A 27,889-nucleotide genomic window follows, 5' to 3' on the forward strand; every position below is an offset into this window, starting at 1 on the left:
GTTAATAATTTTTTTTTTTAGAAATAAGGTTTTTTTTGAATTCAGAAGAATTATGTTTTTCATATAAGTGAATTATTCATTTATTTTTTGTCATCCTTTTAATATAAATTTATTATTCTATTATAATATAAAATATTGACAGAAATATAATTGTATGTATTATTTATTTTTTAAAGAAAAACAAATTCTATCTATAAACTAACTATCTTTATCTTTCTATTTCTTTATTGGTAGAATGTAAGTGAATTCAAAAGTTGCACCTTTGCTTATTCAATGCTGTTGTACTATTTTAAATTTAATAATGTTCCGGTTACTATGGTTGGTTTTGAGTGATCTACATGCTCGATCATTGCATTTAAATTTTCTAATAGAGTTCAAGTTTTTTTTTATGTTAGGCCTTCTTTCGCTGTCCTCTAGTTGTATTTTACTGTTTTGGAGTTTAAAACAAGTAAGTTATTATATTATTTTTTTTTTTTGTCTCGCGGTTCATTTAAGTTTATATGTGTATAAATAAGTTTATTTTCAGAGCAATTTTATTGAAGACTTATTGACAACGATTAAAGCCATTTTGACAACTCTCAGTTTGATGTTGTACTTTTTGTCTTGTGCTTACAACAGGCATAACATACGTTTATGTTATGTAAAATGTTTGGACGTCTTGTCCTACAACAAAAATACATGTTTAAAAATGTCCTCTGTATTTATCATAAGTGGTATACATTTGTTTTGGTTTGTTGTGTTTTTTGTCAACTCAGTAATGACCCAAGAGCCTGCCATCAATCTAGTGCTTCATGCTCAAGATTTTCTCTGTTTCATGTTTGAAATGCAATTTTATGTGATCCTTTTGCTGGTGAAATCATCGCTTGAAATGGTCACTCATAGGATATCCAACTTTTTTCATATGATCAAGGTAGAACGATATTAATCAAAGATAATTTATTTGTTAGTTGTTCATAATTCGTTTGTTAAATCTTGAGTTTAATTGTTAATTGAGTAAGATTGAAACAATTCTCAAGATTTAATAGAATTATGCTAAAAAATAAACCTATTGATTAAAATCAATTATGTATTATATTGTTTTTCAAATTATTTATTAATTGATGATTTATATTTGAAAAAAAGGAACACACAATTTTCTACAAATCTTCACTTATTAACTATTTTCTTCAGTTATTTACGATATAAATAATGATAATTATTAGTAATTATTGTATTTATTTCACAGGTAAACTATGTTTAGTGTATACAATAAACCACCAACTAAGTAGTATATAGAATTGATATTTAATTTTAAGTCTATTTTTTCTATATCTAAAATCTTAAACATGCCTATCAATTTAATGAAATAAACTAATTAACTATGACTTATATGTTATAAGTACATTTAACACTGAATAAACAATATTAGAATATTTTTATTTGTTTACACACAGGAAAACAAAATTGATACAAAACTTATTTTGCCAGATTACTTTGCAAATTGTTTAGAAGATACTAGATTGTTACATATGGAGATATTTGACATGATGGTAAATGTTAATAAAATTTATGGTCTTAATACATTAACCATAATTATTCAATCAAGAATTTTGTTTGCCATTTACTTGTATTCATATATTACGAGTTTTTCATTAATTGAACTTATAGAAAGTATTGCAACATTTCAAAGAGTTGCATTGCTGTGTTATTGCAGTGAACTAATCAAACGAAATGTTAGTTATAAATAATAGTAATCAAATTATATAATTTTATAAGAATAAATAGTTTTCAGGAAAATATTATTAAAAGTATGGTTAATGAAATGGATACAAATTTATTGCCTGGAGACAATTATAAGCAACAGGTGTGAATTTTTTTTAGATTATAGATATGTTTTATTGATAATTTATTTCTTTTTTTCTTTAGCGACTTTTATTTAATCACCAAGTACAAAAATTGAAGTTTGATTTGGATGCTTTAGAAATGTTTCCAATAAATTTAGAAACACTTCTATCTGTAAGTTGAAAATAACTAAAATAGTAAATTTCAATACTTTTAAATAAGACAATATTAGAAGGCTAATGATAATTTACCAGTTTCAAAATTAGATTTATCAATATTATTCTATAAAATATAATATATTAACATTTATTTAAATAATCAGCTCCCCCTCCCTTAGACCTGAAATTAGTGTTTTGTAACTGGTATTATACAATTATTGACATTGCCATATTTAAATTTAAAAGTAAGCTTGGTTAATATTTAATGAATTAATAAAAATTAAATTAATATTTTAAAATATTCTTATTTTTTTAACAGTTTCCACAAAAAAAAAAAAAAACTTATGTAAATGTATTACATTTTCTAGTAGCACAGATAAAGAGAAAAATATAAAATAATTGTCTAAAAATAGATGAGCCACCTTCCAGAAGTTTAATTTTAAAGTATTTGCTAAAATGTACTTAGGTATTAGGTTATAAAAGTTATATTATTGAAATCTATATTATGTTATAGACTATGTTATATTATTCAAACCCAGATTAAAGGATGGGACAAGCGACATGTCCTTGGGGGGTGGCTCATCTTGATCCCCAAAATATATTTTTTTAAATGAGTTTAAAATAGTTTAAAAAAATTATTTTAGTGGGTATAGTAGCTAAATTAATAATTATTCAATATATTCTTGATTTTGTATCATAAAAATTACTAAGTTATAATAAACATTAAATTGATATTCTAATAGTTGATACCATAGTTATAATTGATATTAGGTATTATTGATCTATTCAAATGAGGTACCCATGTATAATAATAAAATAATTTTACAAAAAATCATTGCAGGAAGAATTCCCAAATATTTTAATTGCTCTTAGATTATATTTAACTATCCCAATGGCCAACTGTTTGGCTGAAAGAGCATTTTCTAATTTAAAATAAAAAATAAATATAGAACAAGCCAGACTCAAGAAAATGTAACATCATTAATGATATTGTACTCAGAAAATTATATTTTGCAATTGATTGATTTCAATGAAACTACAACAATTTACAAAAGAAAAACAATTTAAATTATAATTCTTTAGTAAAAAATACAGTATTTTATATATATATATATAATAAATTATTACATAATTATTAATTTATATAGTATTATATTTATATTTTTGTATTTTACAAAAGTATACAAATAATATATAGTCTTTAGAATGTAGTGATACAATTTTTTTGAAGTTAAATATTTATGAGGCCCCACTAAGTTTGTGGTGTCCAGGGACCCAATCAATCCTTAATCTGGGCTTGAGACTTTTGAGTTCAATAGGTTAAGTATAATGTGTTCACGATATTAGGTATCACTAAATATTCCAATTATGTGGTTGGATGACTACCGAATAATCGGATCAAATTATGTTTTTAGAGTGCTAAAGTAAACATTTTATTAAAATGTTTTTATGTTATTTGTATGTTATTTCAACCCTTTTGGTACATTTATGAACAAACCTATTAGTTTTTTTCTATTTATTCAGATTTTATTTAAATTTTGTATTTTAGTAAACAAATGCTTTTTTATGTCTATGAGTATATTTAACAATATCAGAAATATTTCAAGTATGAAATGTATTTGGTTACAATATCAATTATTTGTAAATTTAAATTTTGCAAAAAAAAATAACATTGCACATTGGAAGATTAACATTTTTTCATAATGTTTACTTTGATACTTTTTTTTAACTTAAAAAGTCAATTTCCCATTTGTGAACAGATTGTATATATTATTTATATAAATAGAATATAATTATATAATATGTATATGCATAGATATTATCATTTATCTAATATTTTGATGTATACACAATAAAAAGTATTAATTGATTTTTTCAGATATTTATAACTACTGCCAGTTATCTTCTCCTATTCAGCCAATTAAATTTAACTTTATAGAGTTAAGATTAAACTGTATCTTTTTCAAATGTAACTTATTTATATAATCTTATAAATATCATTTGTTTATTGATTGTAAAAATAAAAATATTTACAGATTGTACAAATTTTAAATTAAAAAAAAAAAAATTATTTATTAAATTTATTTATTACTAAAAAATGTATAATTATTTTAATAACCATCTAGTTTGTTTTGTATAAGTAATACATACTTACAGTTAAATAAGTATTATAAAATAGTTATTTAATTAACAAATTAGGAAATTTAATTCTGATCTATTGTTGCGATAGCGTTATCTGAACTAAGTCACATGAAATCTCGTTTTTATTGAATTCACAATTCATAAATATTCTATTAGAAGAATATGCACAGTAAAAATATCAAACGAAATGTAGGATTAGATTAAAGAAATAATTAACATTCTTTTTAGAGAAAGATTTTTATATTTAGCTGTTTCATGAATATTTACAATTTATACACAATGCCATGGTACAAATGTACATTTATATAAATTTATGGATATAATAATTATAATGTTGTTTTAAATTACATACATAGAAAATTGATACTATAACCAGAGAGTAAGAAATAAATGAATGATTGGGTAATATTGATATATACTATTAATTATTAAATTAGAAGACAATAATAATATGATTATTATTTATGGTGATCATATTAATATATATTTATATATATTGGTTGCTATATAGTACCAGTAGTACCTATGATTGTTATTAAAATATAAATATACAGTTATTTTATTTGTTGCAAGGATCAAGTCTAATTTAAACTCTTATAATAAAATAAATAGAATATACAATATATATATATGTATATTATGTATAATAAACTAATTACAATTGAATATACTTACTATTGGTATTGCATAGTAATGTATGCATTAAATGTAATAAATTATTAATTGTTTATTTTTATTATTTCCCAAATACAATAAACCGTATAAAAAAAAAAAAAATAACAATCAACTATACAAGAGCATCTATAAGTATGGATTATTTAACATAATTAAAATTGGTTTATCAAACTAAATTTTAAAAATTTTGTTTAAAACAACTGTTAAATACCAGTTATTAATTTACTAAAACAAAACCATAAGAAATTTTTTTGATACCTTCCATAATAAAATCACTAATATAAAAATTCCAATAACAAATATGAACTTGATTAACAAAATTTCTGTAGGAACTTTAACTTCTTTTACTAATTTATTATTTAACAAATATACCATTTTACTTTCTTTTAATAATCTAAGTTTGGTTTCATCATCTAATTTTTCTGCCAAAGCGTTCATTTCATTCCGTAATTGATTCTTAGCCTCTCTTACATTAATATCAAAGTAAAATGCTTCAGATCCTTTTCCATCTGAGAAAGCCATTCTCTGTTTAGCCATCAGTATTTGACCACCAGATAAAATGCCCATATACATATGATATATAAATGGTGATAATAGTACGTGATTTTCATTTTCTAAACATAATAAGTAGTTGGAATATTCAGCCATGGCTTTAGTTATTCCAGATGGCCATTTTTCTCCTAAATAGTGCCGCAAGCTGCTTTCAAATGGTTGTGTACGAAATAGACCATTAATTTGTCCAAATTTATGTAAATTATAATTTTCTTCCTTTTTCATTGCAATCTCTAGGTATTGGTATACAACGTAAAATCGTCGTAATCCTTCTACCCATACTTTGCTATCTGTCATACCTGAAACGTACAATCATAATTTGAAGTTATTTATAAAGGAGATTTTAGATAGAATCTAAAAATTATCAAGATGGGTTAGTGACAGTTAAGGATATTATAAGTAATGGAGATAGGTTCAAATTAATAATGGTTATAATTCGTTGAAAATATTTCATCATGTTTAAAATTAAATCTTTAAATTCAATAGTTTTTTATATTAAAATTTACAAAAAACTATTCTACTCAATAACAATTTACGGTGTTCTACAAGTTTAGCACCCTCTCAATCAGCTGAGACAATCCACTATTTCTGATACTCATATCCATAAAAATCTTAACATTTGTCACACTTAGTATTTTGTGTTTAGTATTACTAGACCAACCTAAAGTCATAGACTGATGACTTATAAATGAGTGAATTAAATAATTAAAATGTTTAATAGCATTAAAAAGTAATATTGGCAAAGTCCAACAAAGCAGTAATAATATAGTGTTTGTTTTTAAAAATCATTTAGAATGTCTTGTCTATTGGAAAATTCTAAATTTTATTTTAGTAAAATATTGGAACAGGTATTAAAAAGAATATTTTAATTTTAAATTAGCTAAATGTATTTATTTCTTCTAGAAGAAATTCATAATAAAATATAATATAACTGTACCAATATAAATTAATTACACAGCAATTAAAAACTAAATGTATTACCGATGGTCATTTTTGCATTAATTAAGGCATCACTAATTCGATGTTCTTTTCTTGTAGCCTTTCTCATTCGCTCAGTAAACTTGATTTCTTCAGTTGCTAAAGATGGCGGATTTTTATTATTTTCATTATTTTCCACTTCAGTTGACATAATTATCAAATCGTCTATTTTATAATAAAGATTGAGTTAAGTTAAAACAGTAATACTAAATTCAAAATTAAAAACAAATTGTACATCATTACTAATATTAGGAATTGGAATTGTTTAGATGATATCATAAATTCATAACACAGACACAGTCACACGGAAATACAGAATCAGTTTTATGATAATAATAAATTATTATAGTTACAGAGAATAAATTAATATTACAGAATAAATAAAATGTATTTTGTGCTATAATCACAGCTATAGATATTGCCGTTGCTATAATCTTAGATAATATATATATTATGTAAGCACACCACTGACTTTACGGCTAAAATACAAGGATTGCTAAAATATCAGTAATTATATTATCATACTTATTGTAGATAATATACTATCATTACTATCTTTATAGTTTATATTGTTTAGAACAGCGTTTTTCAACCTTTTTAATGTCGCGACCCCCAAAATAGGTATTAAATGTAGTCAATCACTTCGCGACCCTCCTTCATCTATATTAGGTACAAATTTGAACAATAAGAATATTCTATCATTAACCAAACGAAATATACCATTTTGGCTTATTGTATTGTTATTATTATTTTAAGTATTTTTTTTTGTTCAGTTAAAAGTTTTAAATAAAAAGGTTCATTTTGTAAATCAGTGTTTTATTATTTTTGACCTACGCGACCCCCTGGTTGAGAAACGGTGGTTTAGATCACGATGTAGAGAACATATTAACATAATATTTTCTCTACACTACCATAGAATAGACACTACTTTGTGGTGTATGTGTCATAGGACTTTGGGTCCTAAACTTTGTTTAGGTTCCTCATAGCACAGTCGCATACTCTCGTAGAACAATAGAAGATTTAAAATATTTACCAGTGTCATATTACTCATATTATATGGGTTTTCTGAAGCGACTGAAGCAAAGTGTGTATGTGTTTGTGACTCCTTAAATTTTAAGTTCTCATAATCTCATAATTCATCAATAATTTTCTAAAAATTAAAAATCAATATCAATCTTAATCAAGATAATATAATTATATAATACTATTATTATTATTTTTAATTGTATTAAATTATTATTGAAGTATTGACAATTGTATAATTTGAAATTAAATATTGAATAAAATTCAATTTACTTTTTAATACTTTACTTATTATAATTTTCAAGTATTTATAATATCATAAACTAAAATTTTCTTAATTCATGTCGTTCGTTATTATATCAATAATATTTTGTTTTACGATTTTATGTAATAGGACTATAATTACTAATAGGAATGATAGGTAATTCTGTAATAAAACTAAATTTAATTTTGTCATTCCTTTCCAAATAACAAAGACAGCGATTATAGTAGGTTGATTTAACTTTTACAATAACATTGCATTCATTTTATTACTGATATTTAATCATTATAACAATAAAACATAATTTGGAATTATTTTTATTAAAATTAATTATTTCTATTGTATGTAAAATGAGTAATGACACTGTAAAAAAAACAAATCCTAACTCTAGAGATAAATGCACGAGACTGAAAGTATTTTATAAAACAATTCTATCTTAACCCAAGAAAGGTTTTAACTTTTAAAGGAAAATTTATTTAGTAAAATGTCAATAAATGTCATAAATTGAACAAAAATAACATGGTAGATATTTTATACTTTTATAGATGAACTAAAGAACTAAATATTATCTTGAAATCAATAGATTTACACTTAGATATGTGTAATGTATAATATACTAGAATGATTTTTTAAAATGTACATTTTGTAGTATGAACTGTATACTGTTTTAATTAATTTTTTTTTGTTTTTCCTGCACTTTAGAAAATTACTGACCAACCATTCATTTTCCCATCAGAAAAGTTGCCTACTGAAGTTGAAAATAAGTTGAACAGTTTTTAATAAAAATAAAATAAATACCCATTGAAAAATAGGTATAATCAATATATTAATTACTATAGAATACTATTGATATTATTATAGAATTAATAATGCAATTGACAAAATTAATTATATTAATTAATTTAAAATAAATTAGTTTCTTTTTCCTAGATTAATTTTTACCACATGTACCTACATTGTCTATATTATAATATTTTTATTAACTTTTGAATAACATTTTTAATTTTATTTACTATGTTAAACAAATGGCTAACGGTTAATATAATAAAATATTAGAGGAAAAACATGACAATTAATTTTATAATAATCTTAAGAAGCATTGTTCTATGTATAATGCATTTATTAGTATATATACTATATAGTAAAGTGCTGTGCTAAATTTGGTCAAACAGCTGTTTTCTCGAACATTTTAAATTGTCATATGATTAGGTTAAAATCATTTTAATGGTAAGCGGTAACTGAAGATAGTAATATTATTTTAAATCGTGCTATTGTCTAAACCATGAATTTTAATTTGCGGTCTAAACTTAGAATTTTGAAGGTAGACTGTGATTTTTGCATAAAACTACTATAATATTATCACAATATTACGCAGCAATAGTGGTATCTCACAGAAAAAATTCAGAATAATATGTTTATTGACCTTACCTTAGTAACCACGATTTAAGATACTATCTTAAACCGTGTTAGTAACTAATATGTAATCTAATAGACCGGGTATGTTCGTATCTAACTTCAAACTGACCTTGATAATATTGATTTTTTTTTAGTGATAATCCGATAAAGGCGTTCTGAATTCTGAATTTCTGATTCTGATAAGAAAGTCCAATTATATGAGAAAAATAAAATAAATAGATGAATATTTATTAATTGATGTAAAGATGAAAAAAATACCCAAAGGCTAAAATGTTTTAATTAACATTTGCTTTAAATTGCTGGTAAAATGATACTATATCAATGTATTAATATATATGTTTAAGATGAAAAAAATATCATTTGAGAACTTAAATTCATAGATTTGATCACTTATATTTGGCACAAAAAGTCAAAATGTAAGAGTAATAATGAGTATCTCTACATTTGAAGATTAATGGATTAGAGCCTAGAGGTAAGGTTATTCAATTTATTTTAAAACTAGCTTTTTACATATTTTATGCTTAATATTCATATAAGATAGATAAAGGATCTAGTAAAGTAGTCTTGTAATTTTAACAAAAAGATAGTTTTTTTCAAGCAATTAAACTATTAACTTAATTTTACAGAATATAATCATTATTTTTAACCCCAATGTTAATCTTGAACGTATCTTAAGTAAAATACTTTTGCTAATGATTATAAAAGTTTGATCAACCTATTTAGATAATATTTTTAATATTTAAAAACAATCTTAAATTATTTGTTGATATTATTTAGTTTTTTATTAATGGTTGACTAAATAATTAATTAGATTTTTGAAAATCTATTTGATAACATAACTAAAATATGATATAATATTGATTTTAGTCTAAATACATTTCAATTTTTTTTTTTACAACTTTTTTTCATAATATTTTAATAATGTATTGAATTTTTTTAGATATTTTTATTTTACCAACAATGAATATCATGCGAAAATTGCGTGGCAGTAATACTGCCACATCTACAACTGGTGAAAATTCTCGTCTATTTGAAGATGATTCCGATCAACATACTGCTCTTGGTTTAATGCATTTAAAGAAACTTTTTACTGATTATATTCATACATCACATCTGTTAACTGATAAAGAACGTAGTATAAAATTGTATACTATGATTCCTTTATTTTGCAAAGTAACTAATTATATTAAATTAAATAAGATAAATTATTATAAAATGTTAACATTATTTTTTAATAGGTTTTTGGCAGAAGTTCGTGTGCTGAAATTATTGAAAAATTTTGTGACATTAATAGCTGGTGTTCAGAAATGTCAGCCCTTATGGTTGCAGAAATCCGACAACGTGCATCTAATCAATCAACAGAAACTGCTAGTAAAGCTATTGCTAGTTTTTTAGAAATAGAGAACTGTGAAGAATCTAGTAATGGGTGGATGCTTTTATCTACATTAAACTTATTAGCTGCAACTAACCAACCCTCTCTTATAAAAGTATATTTAATAATTAAATAGGTTTGTTTTTTGTACTACATATTTGTTTTTATTTTAGATAATGGTATCTGCATCTCTTCCATCAACATTAGTAAAATGCTTGTATCTTTTTTTTGACTTACCTCCTTTGGAGAATGAGGATAAAAAAACTGATCAAAGTGATTTTACTCCAAAAGAACGTCGTATTTTGTTACAAAAAATTTTTGTACAAATATTAGTAAGATTGTGTAGTAATCATTTACCAGCTGAAGAATTAGTTACTAAAGATGATTTATCTTTATTATTCTCTGCTATTACAAGTTCGTGTCCATCTTATAATGCTGTTTGGAGGAAATCTTCTGCTGAAGTTCTAATAACAATTTCACAACATGGAATTACACCAAAAGTTATACAATATATTCATGGTATGTATGTTTTTAAACAGAATATATATTTAAAGTACGAAATATCAATATAATATCAATTAAAGTACTTAATTTTAAAATAGGAAAAAACTGTATTGAATTATGTGTTGAAAATATGCGACAATGTGCAGATTTAAGTCCATTAGAAGTAGTTGATATGTTTGTTACTGTATCTTATTTTTTAAAAGATTCATCAGAGATATCACAAGTATTACTTGATGACTTTAATACAGCACAAGGTTATACATTTTTATCAGACTTTCTTATAAGGTAAACTAAAAATATTTGTTTTCTATTCTGTAGTTAATTTTTAACTCAATGAAATTAAGTTATGATTTATTTTTAAAAATAATATTTCCCTTATTGTGATAATTTTTAGTTTAGAAAATGACGAATCCAGTGAAGCCCTTGAAGCAATGAGGAATCTTGTTTTGATAATTGCATCTCTTTCTATGAGTGGTTATATTGAACTAAAACCAAATCAAGAACAACCAGACTCATTGTTACAACTTTTAGGATTTACTTTACCTCAACCTACGGGGCATGGTTAGGATAAGCATATTTGTTATTTGTGTTCTCATATGTCTTATATATTTTATAATCAAAAAATTTTCTTTAGGTCAAAGTGTACGGAATATATGTGCATTCAATGTTCTCCAAACTACATTTATTCGTTCTGATTCTAGTGCGTTATGCTGTACAATTCTTGATGCAATATCAAATGTATATCATTCTGATAATGCCAATTATTTTATATTAGAACCACAAAATACATTGCCACAATTTATTGAACACATACATTTAAAAAATCAACAGATACAAGATAAATTTTTCAAGCTCTTAGAATTTATTGTATTTCAACTTAATTTTGTTCCAATTAAAGAATTAGTTTCAATGGCTCAGTTATTAAAAACATTTAGCTCTACAGAATGTACTAGAGTCTGTTTACAGACTCTATTAAATATACTTAAGCACAATAATACATTTAAAGATGTATTTAGAGATGTTGGAATACTTGAGGGGTTATCAAATAATTTAAGGAATTATACTCAAGACTATCTCTCGGATTGTGAATCAAAAGGTAATATTGTAACTATTGTAAATTATTTTTAGGAAAATAAATTTTAGAACTGGTGAAATTTAAAATTATCTTAAATAAATGGAAATTCTATATTTATTATTGTTATTAACACATTATATTGTGATAATATACTTTTTTTTATTTTAAGATGAGAAACATGATGGTGATCTAAAACGTGTGATAAACTTAACTGCTGAATGTTTAGTTAATCTTATGATGTCTTCGCCAAAAAATTGTAAAGTTTTCAAAGAATGTGGCGGTGCTCAAGTATTATACATTATACTTGAATATCCATCAACTCGTCAGTATGCTACAGGTAATTTTTCTTTATTATTAAAAAAAACTAGAAGTTTGATTTAATACTTGTCTTTTTGTAATACTTAGCTATATTAAGAGAAATGATATTAAGCACTGGTGGTGAAGAAGAAATGTCTACACTTTTAGGCACCCTACATACAACTGACAATACTTGTTTGCCATTAAAATCTAGTATTTTAAAATTATTTTTGAGTTGTATGAAGGAAAGTCACCGTACAAGAACCATGTTTCGCAAAGTAGATGGATTTGTTTATGTAATAAGTGCATTAGTATCTATGGAAGGCTGGTTTTCAGATGAAAAATGTGTAGATCATGAAGCTTTAAAATTTGCTTACCTAATCTTTAATACAATTACCATAGCTATGCGTTTTGAACCAGCAAATGCAAAATATTTTCATCAAGAAGTAAATTGCATCAAAAAAATTAAATTTTTGATTTTTTTTTTGTTATTTATTATTATTTTGTGTAGATTTGTTTGACAAGTTTATGTGACACATTACGATTATTAGGATGTTTTTCAAATGAAATTCAACTGGATGACTATATTGACTTAATAACTACATCATTAGAAGAAAATGTTTTTCATAACATATTTACAAGCAACCCAATTAACCCTATGTAAGTACCATTGAAATAATTTTACAAACATTTTATCTTTTACATATTTTAATTTTTATCAGTGTTGCAAAAGTATTAACTTCATTTTCACTCCATTTATTTTTTTTATAATATAGATAGAATAAATGAAAATGATCTCATATGTTCACTATCAATTCTTGTGTTGAGAATTATTAATCAAAATAAGTTAAAAGTAAATTTTAATTTGGTTCATGTTGATTTTTTATGGAAGTAGCTATAGGTAGTAATGTTTGATTTTCTTAAAATATACTAATATAAATTTAGTTCCTTTTGTGGGTATTGAAAATAACGTTATTTATTTGCTGGTATTTTAACAATTTAAATAATATTTTATTGAAAAATCATAAGTGAATCATTGCATACTATATTAATATATTGTAACTGTTTTTTAATAAGAAATACAAATTAAGATAATTATCAAAAACTTAATTTATAAAAATTTTGTTTTCAGAATTACTGACAATGTTCCAAAGTTTTTATCTTATGCCTGTATAATAATGAGAATGCTATATGATGTTGCCCTTGATTTATATGATAAACAGAGCAATACCACTGTTGTATCATTTAAGTCACCTGCTCATAGACGATACAGCGAAGTTTGTTTTTTATTTTTTAATATTTATTAATGTGAGTTCAAATACTAATTTTAACTAAATTAAGGTGGCTACAAAACCTTTAGATTGTCAAAATAATAATCGCCGTGCAATACAACTCAACTTAACTCCTCCAGCACCTGATCCTATTATTGTTCATGCAGGTGTTGTTATTGCTATGTTACAACTACTACCATCAATTTACAATCCATCAGCTCCTAAAGTATTATACTTAAAATACAATAACTTAGTATATGATCACTTAAAATATTTTCATTTGTTTATTTAGCTCTCACTTACATTGCAAGTTTATATAGGTGAAGTAATTAGATCTTTAGTTCGTGGTGAAAGAAATCAACAACTTCTATGTGATTCTGGGTTTCCAACTACTGTATTAAAAGTAGGACGAATAGCGTTATTGGAAGAAACACATCCACTTCATACAGTGTTTCAGTATATGTTAGAACGTTTAGCTATTCAGCTATTAGAACCAAAGGATTTACGAGAATTTTTAAGACTTGGAGAACCCCTTTGTTGTGTACCATTAGATTTACTGGACTATTGGATAAGTCACAGTGGTAAAAAACCAGGTGGAACAGTTCCATTAAGCCGTGTTAAAACACTTGTATCGATGACTACTCCCAGAGATCCTTGTATGCTTGCATTACCACCATTTTTTGAAATGGATTTATCTTCTGAGGGTTTCGGATGTTTATTTTTACCCAGTATTGCTCCACAGTCTCCAATAAGTGGACCTTCAGTTGTTAATGTTGCTACATTAACTACTCCCGATATGAATGTAATTGGTGGAATAGGAACTGGTTAGTATGCATAATTTAAATTATTTGTAATAAGTATATATTTTAGATGTATTGTTTTAATTATATAAAAATATTTTTCTTTTACAAAGGTGACCGAATGTTTCCTCCTCAGAGTGGTCTTAGTTATTCAACATGGTTGTGTGTTGAAAAGTTTTCAGAACCAAGAAGTGATCCTCATCCTGTTCGGCTTCTGACCTTGATTAGAAATGTACAGAATACTAGAGACCATTTAGTATGTTTAGCAGTAGTATTGTCTGCTCGAGATAGAGCACTTACCATTTCTACCCAAGAAACTCCAATATCAATGAGTATATTACTTAATTTCATGTATTTGAATTTTATGATTTACAATAATTTAATAAAACTTTTAGCAAATGCTGATTGGGAGCCAGAAGTCATTGGTGATTCATGTGTAAGAATTTGGTATCCTGATTTTGTGCAAGAAGGCCAGTGGCATCATATTGTCTTAGTTTTAAATAGAGCTGTATTAAAAAATTCATCATTTTCTTTGTATATGGATGGCCAGCATGTGCATACTCAAAAAGTAATACTTTTAGTTATATTAAACAAATATGTATTAATTTTTTTTTTAATAATATTTCAGCTGCATTATATATCTCAAAATCCAGGTGGAGGTGCAGCTAACTTAACAATTGCATCTTCTGTGTATGGATACATAGGGACTCCTCCAATTTGGAGAAAATATTCAAAACTGACATGGAAACAAGGACCATGCTGTTTATTAGAAGAGGTATTAAATCCTCATGCTATAAAAATTTTGTATCAACTTGGTCCTCATTATTTTGGGAGTCTTCAAGCACCTGATATTAAAGGTATTCAGTTTGTATTTAAAACTAGTGATTCTCAGTCATATTAATATTTTGATCATCAAAATTAGATATTTAATGTTTCACAATACCTAGAAATATTTTTTTTTTGTTTGCATGCATCGGTTATCATGATTTGTTTAAACTTTTACGATTATTATTTATTATTTACAAGATTTAGAACATATCGGGCCTTTGGTATCTGAAGAGAAAGTAATTTTTGGATTGAATGCAAGAGCAGTTTCTCAACTAACTTTGGCAAAAATAAGAAAAATATACAGCAGAGTGGATAGCAAATCAATCGCAAAACAAGTAATGCATGATTGATAAGGGTTACAAAAGTATTGGCCCTATACATAGGTCTAATTTTTGTAAAGTCAAACTAACAGTTATATCCAATATACATTTTTGTTCAATGTAATTTTGTCTATTATTTTTAATGTCCAATATACTTTGTATATTATATATATGTATTATTTTATAAGTTTATGTCTACACTCATTATTTCAAAAAGTTTTAACTTGATTAGAAACATCAAGAAGTTGTGTAAAAAAAAATATTTTCATAAAAGTTAAAACTATATAAAATAATGAATATAGGTATTTTAATGGACCATCCTATTCACTTAGCCTTGAATTTATTGAACACTTGAGAGATTTAATATTTCTTAAAGTTGAATTGTTATAGTCATTTACATATAATATTATAATCACCCAAAAATAAATATTTATTTGCTAAAATGTTCTTTATTAAAACTGTATTAGCTTGGTATGTCGACTCATGAAAATGCTACTCCTATTCGTATAATGCATAATACAGCTGGACATTTAGCTGGTTCGGCTAGAAGTTTAGGTGGTGTTATATTGGGATATTTAGGAGTCCGCACATTTTATCCCCGTCCAGTCTTAAAACTAATTGATAACATTGGAGGTTGTTCTGTATTATTAGGTAAGAAAAAAAAATTATATATTTTTATTTGTATTTTATAATCAATAATTGTATTATTTTATAATTATCATTATCAGGGTTAATTGCAATGGCAAGAGATATGGAAAGTTTATATGCTGCTGTTAAAGCTCTAAGTGGAGTACTACACTTAAATATGACAGCAAAACGAGAAATGGAACGTAGACGTGGATATCAGCTCTTAGCATTATGCCTACGTAGGCATAAACATATGTTAAATGCCCACATTCTACACATTATACTTGATTTAGTTATTACAACTAGAAGTGTTGAAGCACCTACTATACCAGATGCTGTTGCATTTAATGATTTGATTTGCGAGTTAAATGTATGTATATTTGAAATTAAATTTGTCATTAATGTCCTGTTTATTTTTAAATTAAAAATTGTTTAGCTTTGGCAAGAAGTTCCAGCTGGTCTTTTACGTTCACTTATTGAACAGTTATATGAATTAGTATCAGACTCAAATGAGAAAAGAAACAATTTAATTATATTAAGAAATATGGAAATGGTTCGTAAAATGGTGAATTTTTTACCAATTGTTTTTAATACTTCTACATTGTCAACTACAGAAGTGTTGTTTTCATTACTTGGAGCACTTTTAGCAAAACATCCATTAACTGAAGATTTATTATGGTAAGGATTAAATATTCATTTGATAATACATATTTTAATATTTTAGTGTTAATTATTAATTTAAAGACTTTTTTTATACACAACTAGCTGTATTACTCGTCTTTACATGGGTTAAATTTTTTTATTGTTTTCTGTTTTGCTTTTGTTGAAATATATAATATAAAAATATTTGTACTCGCAATAATTAAATCATTGTTATTTTAATAAACTGAAACTTACATGGGTCAATGAACTTTAAATTTAGCTGTATGGTTGATTTTAGTTAGAAATCATGGGTGGCATTGAAAGTGTTAACTTATTAAAAAATATTTTTAATTTGATTAATTTAATTTTGATAATGAATTAAAAATTAAATATAATGAATTAAAAATATGAGTATAATGAAATTAATAATATATTTTTTACCTAATCCTAAAATTTGTATTTTAAGTCTTGGCCAGTACATTGTGTTCACATTGAATACTGGTCTCAGTACGGAATCAAATCTTAAAGTTGAAGAGTTTGAAACAAAAATAAAGACCATGGAAAATAATGTTGAATTGACTAATGAAGAAAAAACAATTTGTCTAATATTATTACGCAATCGTTATCTTCAACTTGTACATTCTCTTTTGTTCACTAACAAAAATTTAGTCTGTACTGGGTAAATATAAACAATATTTAATGTACACACATCATTAGCTTTTTAATATGAATCATGTACATTATTTTCTTATAGGTTTTGTGATGATCTTGTTCGAGTATTAGGATTTGACTGGATACTGTTATTTATGCAATCAAATATACATCGTTCTTCAATAATTTGGTCGTATAAAATCCTTACAACTTTGTGTTCTGTACCTTCATTAATGGTTAAATTTAGAGAAGCATCTAGTAATGGTGGTTGGTTGTTAAACACTGAGCTTTTGCAAAATAATAGAGCAAATTTGATGCTAAGTAATATTTCTTATAAATAAAACATTTGCGATTTACATTTATTAATTAAAAAAAATTGTTATATTGCCCGTTTATTTTAGATTATCAACTTTCTCCAAGCTTACAGAAGAATAATAAAGACATACTAAACAAAATGGAAGCTTTGAACATACCAGGTTTTCAACACTTATCTTGGTTTTTATCTTATCATACCGAACTTCCTGAACTATATTATTTTCTTATGGCTTTAATGTTGGGACAATCAGTTAAGACTATTCCTAATGAAAAAAAAGTTAATATTTTTAAAATATCACTTTACATTAATATAATATGTAATATATGCCATGAATTGTATGTATGTATTGCTTTTAGTTAAATCTTGATGGCATTTGGACTTTTATGTTTGGTGTTCCAATTAGCCAGTCACTTTCAGCTGTTAGTGATCGTATTGTATTGTGTCCAGAAGCTGTCACTGCTCTTTTGTCAACTGTGAGATTAATTTTGAACCAAGATAACAGAGAGTAATATTTTTAAATTATTATCTAATTTTTATTACTATTTTACTAATTGATTTATCTTTATTTCAGAATAAAATATGAAGAATGGTTAGAAGATCATCCAGTTACTATAATTCAGTTTCTTTTTTATTTGTACCATAACTTATCAGATTGGATGCCAGCATTTATGACATCTGAAATTTTACATTCCTTAAGTGCAACACTTTTTCCATTTACAAATTTAAATTTAAGTGAACCATCCACACCAAATGATGATTGTTTTATTAAAACACCTGATGGAACTCCTCCTTTGACTGTTCAGAAAGAACAATCATTAACTTCACATCCTTCTAGAAAATTTGTTATTGATTTCTTAAGAGTAATTGTTGTTGATTCACTTCTATTACCAATAAATAGCAAGTCATTACCACCCCTAGATTTAGTTCTTGATGTAAGTAGTCTATTATGAATACAATTTATATCTGTTATAAGTATGTAATTTATGTATGTTAACATTCTTTATAGGCTTCACCAGAAGGTGCAACTTCATCTCAAGTATCAAAGTACCAAACAGAAGTACTATCAACATTAATGGATCATTTATTAGCCGCTGATATTATGATTGGAGAACAAGCTGCTGTGTCCACAGTTCCTGGGGGTAGCGCTCAAAATATTCCTCAAAATGTTTGTTATTTAACATGTCGTGTTGTTGACAAACTATGGCAGGGTGTTTTGATAAAAGACGCTCATGAAGTATTTGATTTTATTATGAAATTAATTGTTCAAGCAAAACGAAGACCATGTTCTGTACCCATGGAAGGATTTTATCACTGTCTTAATAGAACAACTTTGTATTTGCTTTCGAGAAATACAGATTCTATAGCCTCACAGATGCCAGTTTTAGAAGCATTACATAAACTTACCACTAATAGGTAAAAAAAAAAAAATTTTTTGAGATCTATGTAAGAAATAATGTTTATATTTTTTTCTTTTTTAGAACATTAGTATTTGGAGCTGGCAATCACGAACTGGATTTTATTGGCTGTCTTATTTATTGTTTATTGCAGTTAACATCCGATATGAAAATAATGTAATGTCTGAAAATAGAATAAATTAAGCTTATTTTATAATTTGATTTAAAATAACTCATTTGGTACATTTGTGTGTTGTTTTTATAGATTAGATACAAATGCAAAAACTACATGGCATATTAATCCAAGTCAAACTGCAGAAGTTGAAGAACAAACAGCTAAACAAGGACATAACTTAATGGCAGTTGCAGCAAAACGTGTTTGGGAAGAATTGTATATATCTAAAAAACCAGCTATTGAAGAGGTAATTAATTTAATTATGTAAACAAATTTTTAATTTTAAACCTTGAATTAGCATATATGTTTTTACTAATATATCTATAGTGATAAATAACTATTTTAAAGCTGAGTTACAAAGTATAAAATTGTATATGATGTACAACATTTTATTTTTTAACTAATTTAAAATAACATTTAGGTTTTCAAAATTCCATTACCAATGTCACCAAATAATAAAGCTCCAGATTTGCATTCTGTTCGTGAACTTATTTATGAGATTGCTCAAAAACATTGGTTAACTTATATTGACATGGAGAAAAAATCATTGTATAAAATGCCGTGGGAACTTCAAACTCAAATTCAATCAGTATGAATAAAAAATTGATAAACTGTTTATAAAAATTACTTTTTTTTTTTATTTCTCTTTTAGAAAATACAAAAAGTTACTGGCGGCTTAACTAGGCTTGCATCCCGCGGCAAAGTACTTAGACGTGATGAAAGCCGTTGGCAAAGTGGAAGTCTTTCAAGTATTTCATTACCGTTATCAAGAATTACTAAAAGTGAATGGTCTACATGGGCTAACCATGGTTTAAATGCGGTATGTGAACTGGTTTCTATGCAAATGGCGCGAGAAGCTCAACATCAATCATTTACTGTACGCTATGTTCTGGATCAATGGTATTTAATAGAACAGGAATTAACTAGGGAAAGGGGACTTTGGGGCCCTTTTACTTCATGCAAGTAAGTGAGAAATTCATCAATTTTGTTTTGTTTATACATAATAATTCATTGGTTTTAGATTAGACAAATGGATATTAGACATGACAGAAGGTCCATGTAGAATGCGTAAAAAAATGGTAAAAAACCATCAGTTTTATAATCATTATCCATACCGACCAGAACTTGAATCTGGAGACAATGTAATTTTTTATTATTAAATTAACTGTATTAGTATAATTGTATTAATTTGAATTGTTTTATTTTAGAAAGGATTAAAGTACCGCGTGGCTACTAGTTATGATAGCAAAGAGTTTTGTCAAAAATATAAATTACCAACATTAATAGATATGGAAAATTTAGCTCCACAATCTAATGAAAACAATAAATTTCTAACACAAGTTGATGGTCAAGATACCTTTGACTTTGACAAAAATTTAGATGATAATGGTATACAGTTTATCATATTTTCTTCTTTTACATTATAGTACGATTTTGGTTATTTATAAAAATATACAATTTTTAGTACTAAGATTAGATAAATATTTCAAAATAGTTAATTAGTACACACCAGTAGTATATTTGAAAATTAATACATGTCTCTTCTTTATATGCTACTGGTACATATATTAGATATACTACTTATTTTATGTAATATTTATTTGTATTTTTAGAATTACCATTCAAAGGATTAAAAAGAGTTGTTAGAAGATCAACATCTGAACCAGATGATGGAATGGATGATAACGACACAGAAAGTGGAATTGAAGATCAAGCTCCACCAGATGACAACCATACAATTATTAGACTTTTAGAACCAAATGAAAAAGTATGATAATTAAAGAATTTAATTAAATAATTAACTTTAATAATTAATAATTAATTAATTAAGCTAAAAATATTATTTATATTTTTTACTTTCTAGATTAGTCATATGTTTCGGTGTGCAAGAATTCAAGGTCTAGACACATATGAGGGTTTACTTTTGTTTGGTAAAGATCATGTATATATTGTAGATGGTTTTACTTTACTTAAAACTAGAGAAATTAGAGATATTGACACTTTATTACCTAATTCATATGAGCCATTATTACCAAGTCCTGGAAATGGAAGTCCAAATCGTGTGCGAATTAAAAAACAAAGTTCTAAGTTTTCATATGATGATATAAGGTATTTATCATAGTTTCATACTTATTAAAAAATATTATTTTGATTAATTGAATTCAATTTACTTTATATTTTTACCAAATTATAGGGAAGTGCATAAAAGACGATACTTATTACAACCAATTGCTATAGAGTTGTTTTCTGCTGATGGACGTAATCATTTATTAGCACTACCAAAAAAACTAAGAAATAAAGTTTTTAATAGGTAACATTTTAATGATTTACTATGAAATATTATATATTTCATATATTTTTATTATGTTTAAAATTTTAAAACTTTTTTTTCATTACTGTTCCTAGAATTAATTTGTATTTTATAATGTAATATATATATAATATGAGATAATTTTACAACAAATTTTTCATAGTTTTTTAGCGAGGGCTAAACACAATAATATTTATTGTATATCATTCAAATTAATTATCTAATTATTTTTTTTATAGATTCATGGCATATTCGACATCTATCGCAGACAATGCTCATCAATCAGTTGCTGGACAGAAGAGAACAGCAAATGTCGAACAAAGCACAAGCCTTCTTTCAAACCTTATGGGAGAAACAACAGTTACCCAAAGATGGGTGGTAAGTTAAAAATATAATAAAAATATAATTCTGTTAATTATACAAAATTAATCAATTTTAATAAAAATTAAAACGCATTATATATTTATAGAAAGGCGAAATATCTAATTTCCAATATTTAATGCATTTAAATACATTGGCTGGACGAAGTTACAATGACCTTATGCAGTACCCAGTATTTCCTTGGATTCTAAACGATTATGAATCTGATGTACTTGACTTTTCAAATCCTGCTATTTTTAGAGATTTTTCTAAACCAATGGGTGCTCAATGCCCTCAACGTCTTGAGCAGTTTTTAAAAAGGTGCTTTGTGTTTTTAGTTTTATAATAAATAGTTAATATTTTATTTTATTATGTATAATTCACTCTTTCAAAATCTTAGTAATAATATAGTACAGTGAAAGTCTTTATAATGAAACTCTTTACAACGAAAAACTCTATATAACGTAAATATTACATAATAACGAAACAATATTTTATGTTTCATAGCACAATTTACCTGTTATCATATTATAAATTATAAAAATAATCGGCAAAAATACCGAAATTTCCTAAAACGATTACATTCTTTCATTATCTACTTTTAATATCATGATAATACCGTTATTATTGATATCAAATGTTCATTTTTTATTGACGTAAGCTCTAACAAAAATTTTGTTTTTTTTTAATCTCTCTATTTTGAAAACTCTCTTTAACGAAAGAAATCTCTTCAGATTTGTTATAAAGAGTTTTCACTGTATATTATATGATATTGTCTTCCAATTATTTTTCTATTGACTGAATTAAAACTCCTTGCAGTATGCTATTTTTTTTATTCTATCTGAATCTACTTAGTATAACAATACTTTGTATAATTATAATCACTTTGGCTGATATTCATTTAAATTTCCTTTACATACTTATAAATTGTTTCTCTATTATTTTCCCATATAAACTAATAAACCATTTGTTTGACAACCAAATTGTCCACTTCATCGTTTTATATAAATTTACACTAATTCTTGATTGTATATTTATTATTCCTATTGATATTAATTTGATTATTGATCTTTACATCTTTACATACATCAGTTTTATTATAACATCTAGTTTTTACTAAAGTGACGTTTTCCCTTTTTTATTATACAATATACATATATTTTATTTATTTTTGTGGCTTATATTATTATATAAATGTTTACATAATATAAAATATAATTGTTGAAATGTATTGGTTATTTTTTTTAGGTACCGTGAATGGGATGATCCTCATGGTGAAACTCCTCCATATCATTTCGGTACTCATTACTCTTCAGCTATGATAGTATGTTCATATTTAGTTAGAATGGAACCATTTACTCAGCATTTTCTTAGACTACAGGTTGGTATTTTATATTGTGTATTAAAGTATGAATATTACTAAATATAACTTTAGTATTATTAAGTAGTAATAGTATAATACCATCTTATTAATATATTCTTTTAGGGTGGACATTTTGATTTGGCTGATCGTATGTTCAATAGTATTCGAGAAGCATGGTTATCTGCTTCAAAAACTAACATGGCCGATGTCAAAGAACTTGTACCAGAATTCTTTTATCTACCAGAATTTTTGGTCAACTCTAATAATTTTGATTTGGGTATTTGTTGAAGTCACTATTAGTGTATGTTTATTTTTTTTTAATACAACACTTTTTAGGATGTAAGCAAAATGGAGTACAATTGAATGATGTAGTTTTACCTCCATGGGCTAAAGATGATCCACATGAATTTATTCGAGTACATAGAGCAGCACTTGAATCGGAATATGTATCACAACACCTTCATGAATGGATAGATTTAATATTTGGCTACAAACAATTAGGTCCACCAGCTGTACAAGCTTGTAATCTATTTCACCATTTATTTTATGAAGGAAATGTTGATATATACAGGTAAATTAATTTTTTTTATATAAGTTAAAATTATGTTGTTAAGATGTCATCAAGATGTTATATGTTTTAATGTTATTTTCAATAAAGGAAATATAATTTAGTTGAAAATATTATATTTTTATCACTTAATATTTCAATAATTTGTATTTATATTATTATTTTATGCAGTATTGATGATCCATTGAAGAAAAATGCAACCATTGGATTTATAAATAATTTTGGCCAAATTCCAAAACAGCTTTTTAAGAAACCTCATCCGAGTAAAAAACATCCAACTAATAAGGCATCAATGCTTGATGCTGCTAATCCAATTTTAAGTTCCAGTACTAATTTATCATTGGGCGACAAACTTTTTTTTTATCATTTAGATAATCTTAAACCATCATTACAGCCAATCAAAGGTATTAAAAAGGTCACCAAACCCACATTTGTTGTCTCCGTCTTTAACAGTACTCTTACAACTGGTATACTTGTTATACATATTTTTCACTTATTAATACAAGTAATGTCGAGTTATGAGCATTTTAAATTTGTAATATTTTATGGAGTTATAACTAACTTTAAAGTAAAAATATTAATAAAAAGCTTATAATAGTCTATCAAATCATTTTTAGTATTAAAACTAACCATACAAATTTGGTTCTGCTCAGTGGCGTTTTAAAATTTGGTCGAGCAATTTTAAAACTTCACGGCCTCAATACCCATTGGCATAAAAAAATTCAATTTGGGAGGGGGTAAAAATATAAATTTACTCATAATAAAGTTATGATGTTAATATAATGTGGCCTACTGGCCACATTTTTCAAAAATAAGATCTGATCATGGCCTGATCTTAACATAGACTTCGACACTACTGGTTCTGTTAAACACACATTTGATATATTGTACGTTTGTAAGACGGAAACAACATATGCAATTTAAGTGTCCTCTTAATTTTAATATATTTATTATAATATAATACTAAATAAGAATTATTATATGGGTTTTAGAACTAAAAGGTCCCGTTGGTCAAATTCTCCAAGTAGAAAAGAATGTATTAGCAGTTGAACAGAATAAAGCATTAATGCCACCAAGTTTCAATAAAACTATAACTTGGGGTTTTGCTGATCATAGTTTAAGATTAGCACAGTATGAAACTGATAAACCAATTGTAATATGTGAAAGCTCAAGTCAATCTCCTGGTGAAATAGTAACTTGTGTATGCCCTACGTCTAAGACTGTTATTACCGCTGGAACTAGCACAGTAATATAAAATCTATTATTTGCGTTTATGTATATATATATCTTCATAGCTCACATTTTTTTAAAGGTTTTGACTGTATGGGAGTTAGATTTAAACAACAAGTCTTTAAAAATTGTGGATAATCTGTATGGACACACAGAAGCTGTTACTTGTTTAGCTGCTAGTGATACATATAATATTGTTGTTTCTGGTAGCAGAGATTGTACAGCTATAGTTTGGGATTTATGTACAAAAGCATTTGTGAGGCAATTAAAGAAACATAATGCTCCAGTTGCAGCTCTAGCAATTAATAACTCAACTGTTAGTAAAATCATAAATTATTTATTTATTTTCAATTTTACAATATATTTTGAAAATTATTAGGGCCAAATAGCTTCATGTGCTGGTACTATGTTACATGTTTATACTATAAATGGTGAAGAATTAGCTAATGTAGATACAAGTGTTGGGCGAGCTGATAGAATGCAACAAATATTATGTGTAGCTTTCTCTCAAGCTATCGATTGGGATCCTCAAAATGTTGTTATTACTGGGTCATCAGATGGAGTGGTTCGAGTATGTACTTAGTTATAATAATTAAATTTATCTATATTTTGTATGTACTACAAATGATTATTTTACAGATGTGGTCTATGGAATACGTGCAAGTTCCCAAAGTCCCATTGAATACTTTGTCAACAGAATCTTCAGTATTAAAAGAATGTAGTGATGAAAAGAATAAAGATGTTAGTGAGAATTGTAGTTTATTAAAAACAAGGACAATTGCTGTTCAAAGATTGGTCAAACAATTAAGTATATCATCAGAAACTATAAATGAACAAGGATTAGTGATGAAAAGTGGGTCTGAGAGTAGTCTATCAGAACAAGAGCCAAAAACTCCTGTAAAAAAAATTGGAAGAGCTGATAAAATTGTTTTTGCTGATGAAAACGATTCAACACCCCCAATTCCAACTATGAGAAAAAAAAGGTATTCTACTATATTCTACTAATTGTTTTGATCACAAATCAATTTTATTTTCTAAATGTGTTTTTAGGGCAGTAAAACCTAATCCATTGCTTCGAAAATCTGAATGTAACACATCAAGCTCAACCGATGAGCCAAATATTCAACAAGAATCATTAGCAGTAACTGATTCGGTATTAAGATTAAGCAAAAGTGAAACTAATCTTATAGAATCATTTATTATTGTTGATCAAGATGATTTGAGCTTAAAAACCAAACCTGTTAGTCCTTTACATAGATTGAGAGATGGTATATTAAGATTATTATTATTGTATTATTTATTTAATAAATTAATAATTTACAAGGAAATGTATGTTTCACCATAGGGTTCCAATGGCAACGTCAGTTAGTGTTTCGTAGCAAATTAACTATGCATACAGCATACGACCGTAAAGATAACACTGAGCCAGCTTCAATAACATGCATATCAATTTCAAAGTATGTTAATAAAATTGTTTATATTGCGATTTCATAATTATCATTGGTATTTTAATACAGAGATCATCGGACAGTTTATATTGGTGATGCCAGAGGACGAGTTTTTACATGGAATGTAGCCGAACATCCTGGAAAAGGTGTGGCTGATCATTGGTTGAAAGATGAAGGAGCAGAGCAGTGTAATTTGTGTGACGTTCGATTTTCATTGTATGAAAGACGACATCATTGTCGTAATTGTGGACAATTATTTTGCTCAAAGTAATACTCAATTAATCGATTTATTTTATTAATTTTTATTTCTTATACTATAATATTATATTTCTTTAGGTGTAGCAAGTATGAATCTGAAATATCCAGATTAAGAATACTGAAACCAGTACGGGTGTGTAAACCGTGCCACACATCATTGCAGTCAGCCAAACACACTTAGTTCCTAGTATCTATGTTAAAGACAATATAAATGAATACTGATCCAAACGACAATTTGTTATAATGTTGAACCAAGGCCAAGAATTGTAAATTCTACATACTGTGCCGTGCTGACAAGTAACAACAAATAATTGTATTTATTAATAACCCACCAATTTCTAGTCTATATTGACATTTTATGTGAAAAAGTATTATTTAAAATTGTTACCATATATTCTCATAGCAGCTTGACAATAATTTAAATATTTTATATGAAAAAAATCTCCATTAGCCATAGGTTTTGGAAATATTTATGTATGTAAATAAATATTATCTCCCATCTTAATTTATAAAATATGAAAGCAAGTAACAAATCTTTCAAAATTCTACAACTGTATTCAGTGTTGTCCATCTAATGTTTCGTGTAATAATTCAAGAACATGTCATCATGTTATATTAATATATGAATACAATTAGTATGTGATAGTGTAAATCTCCATGAAAAAAGTATTTTGTTATATTGAGTATATTACGTCCAATGATAGATATATATATAGGTATGTATATATACATTCAACAATTCATATTTGTAGGATATCTACCCTGATTATAGTGTCAAACTACATTGAATACAATAATTTTCTTTATAATTTTTTGGGAATTAATATGAATTTTCATTAGATCAGATCATTGCTCGTTAATAATAATTATTATTTTTATAAATTTGTTATTTATTTGTTTTCTATGTTTCTTTAAAATTAATGATGAGCAAGTTTACCTATTAGTTTCCGTCCAAACAATTTTTTGCAGATATTACTTATAATATCGTGATTTTTCAATTCATTGTTCTTTGATCAAATGTATCCAAAATCTAATAGGTTAAACTTAATTTC

At 25.9% G+C, this 27,889-nt stretch overlaps 3 protein-coding genes across 6 annotated transcripts; 2 read left to right on the forward strand and 1 right to left on the reverse strand.

The window, feature by feature from the left end:
- Nucleotides 1-82: 82 nt before the first annotated feature.
- LOC113555526 lies at nt 83-4,031 on the forward strand. The gene is made up of 5 exons (XM_026959909.2): nt 83-910; nt 1,434-1,712; nt 1,772-1,843; nt 1,906-1,995; nt 3,859-4,031. The coding sequence occupies exons 1-5, from the start codon at nt 587-589 to the stop codon at nt 3,916-3,918; spliced, it is 825 nt and encodes a 274-aa protein (XP_026815710.1). The 5' UTR covers nt 83-586; the 3' UTR covers nt 3,919-4,031.
- A 975-nt stretch (nt 4,032-5,006) lies between these two features.
- Nucleotides 5,007-6,845, reverse strand: LOC113555527 (heme oxygenase). 3 transcript variants are annotated; one of them, XM_026959912.2, is made up of 3 exons: nt 6,562-6,845; nt 6,330-6,491; nt 5,022-5,647 (listed from the first exon to the last, which is right to left on the reverse strand). In XM_026959912.2, exons 2-3 carry the CDS (start codon nt 6,475-6,477, stop codon nt 5,022-5,024), a joined length of 774 nt encoding a protein of 257 aa, XP_026815713.1. In that variant the 5' UTR covers nt 6,478-6,491; nt 6,562-6,845. The 3 variants fall into 3 exon arrangements, with proteins under 3 accessions (XP_026815711.1, XP_026815713.1, XP_026815712.1); XM_026959911.2 differs by having other exon boundaries at nt 6,570-6,843; XM_026959910.1 differs by having other exon boundaries at nt 5,007-5,647; nt 6,330-6,834.
- Nucleotides 6,846-9,259: 2,414 nt separating this feature from the next.
- On the forward strand, nt 9,260-27,787 carry LOC113555517 (WD repeat and FYVE domain-containing protein 3). 2 transcript variants are annotated; one of them, XM_026959878.1, is made up of 49 exons: nt 9,260-9,499; nt 9,968-10,200; nt 10,266-10,514; nt 10,573-10,918; nt 11,002-11,188; nt 11,298-11,464; nt 11,538-11,999; nt 12,148-12,315; nt 12,384-12,721; nt 12,787-12,935; nt 13,408-13,552; nt 13,617-13,772; nt 13,839-14,370; nt 14,460-14,678; nt 14,742-14,914; nt 14,975-15,203; nt 15,373-15,509; nt 15,962-16,145; nt 16,223-16,491; nt 16,558-16,799; nt 17,230-17,442; nt 17,518-17,735; nt 17,816-18,006; nt 18,087-18,235; nt 18,302-18,662; nt 18,737-19,143; nt 19,209-19,301; nt 19,390-19,546; nt 19,721-19,888; nt 19,952-20,262; nt 20,321-20,441; nt 20,508-20,688; nt 20,913-21,067; nt 21,164-21,408; nt 21,494-21,610; nt 21,850-21,988; nt 22,080-22,291; nt 23,219-23,351; nt 23,457-23,610; nt 23,670-23,904; nt 24,073-24,305; nt 24,894-25,147; nt 25,214-25,447; nt 25,511-25,702; nt 25,771-26,114; nt 26,182-26,399; nt 26,477-26,588; nt 26,649-26,846; nt 26,916-27,787. In XM_026959878.1, exons 2-49 carry the CDS (start codon nt 9,988-9,990, stop codon nt 27,016-27,018), a joined length of 10,413 nt encoding a protein of 3,470 aa, XP_026815679.1. In that variant the 5' UTR covers nt 9,260-9,499; nt 9,968-9,987; the 3' UTR covers nt 27,019-27,787. The 2 variants fall into 2 exon arrangements, with proteins under 2 accessions (XP_026815679.1, XP_026815678.1); XM_026959877.1 differs by lacking the exon at nt 9,260-9,499 and having other exon boundaries at nt 9,988-10,200; nt 14,742-15,203; nt 26,916-27,018.
- Nucleotides 27,788-27,889: the final 102 nt, after the last annotated feature.

Source organism: Rhopalosiphum maidis, chromosome 1, assembly GCF_003676215.2.
Source record: "Rhopalosiphum maidis isolate BTI-1 chromosome 1, ASM367621v3, whole genome shotgun sequence".
In the NCBI taxonomy this organism is placed as follows: Eukaryota; Metazoa; Arthropoda; class Insecta; order Hemiptera; family Aphididae; genus Rhopalosiphum; species Rhopalosiphum maidis.

Bases quoted from the DNA above. Each gene is read 5' to 3' on its own strand.
- LOC113555527 (XM_026959910.1), bottom strand. From the start codon at position 6,477: ATGTCAACTGAAGTGGAAAATAATGAAAATAATAAAAATCCGCCATCT. The intron at 5,648-6,329 runs GTAATACATTTA...TGTACGTTTCAG, and splicing joins TAATGCAAAAATGACCATCG to GTATGACAGATAGCAAAGTA.
- LOC113555517 (XM_026959877.1), top strand. From the start codon at position 9,988: ATGAATATCATGCGAAAATTGCGTGGCAGTAATACTGCCACATCTACA. The intron at 11,465-11,537 runs GTTAGGATAAGC...AATTTTCTTTAG, and splicing joins ACCTCAACCTACGGGGCATG to GTCAAAGTGTACGGAATATA. The intron at 26,847-26,915 runs GTAATACTCAAT...ATATTTCTTTAG, and splicing joins GGACAATTATTTTGCTCAAA to GTGTAGCAAGTATGAATCTG.
- LOC113555526 (XM_026959909.2), top strand. From the start codon at position 587: ATGTTGTACTTTTTGTCTTGTGCTTACAACAGGCATAACATACGTTTA. The intron at 911-1,433 runs GTAGAACGATAT...GTTTACACACAG, and splicing joins ACTTTTTTCATATGATCAAG to GAAAACAAAATTGATACAAA. The intron at 1,844-1,905 runs GTGTGAATTTTT...TTTTTTCTTTAG, and splicing joins GAGACAATTATAAGCAACAG to CGACTTTTATTTAATCACCA.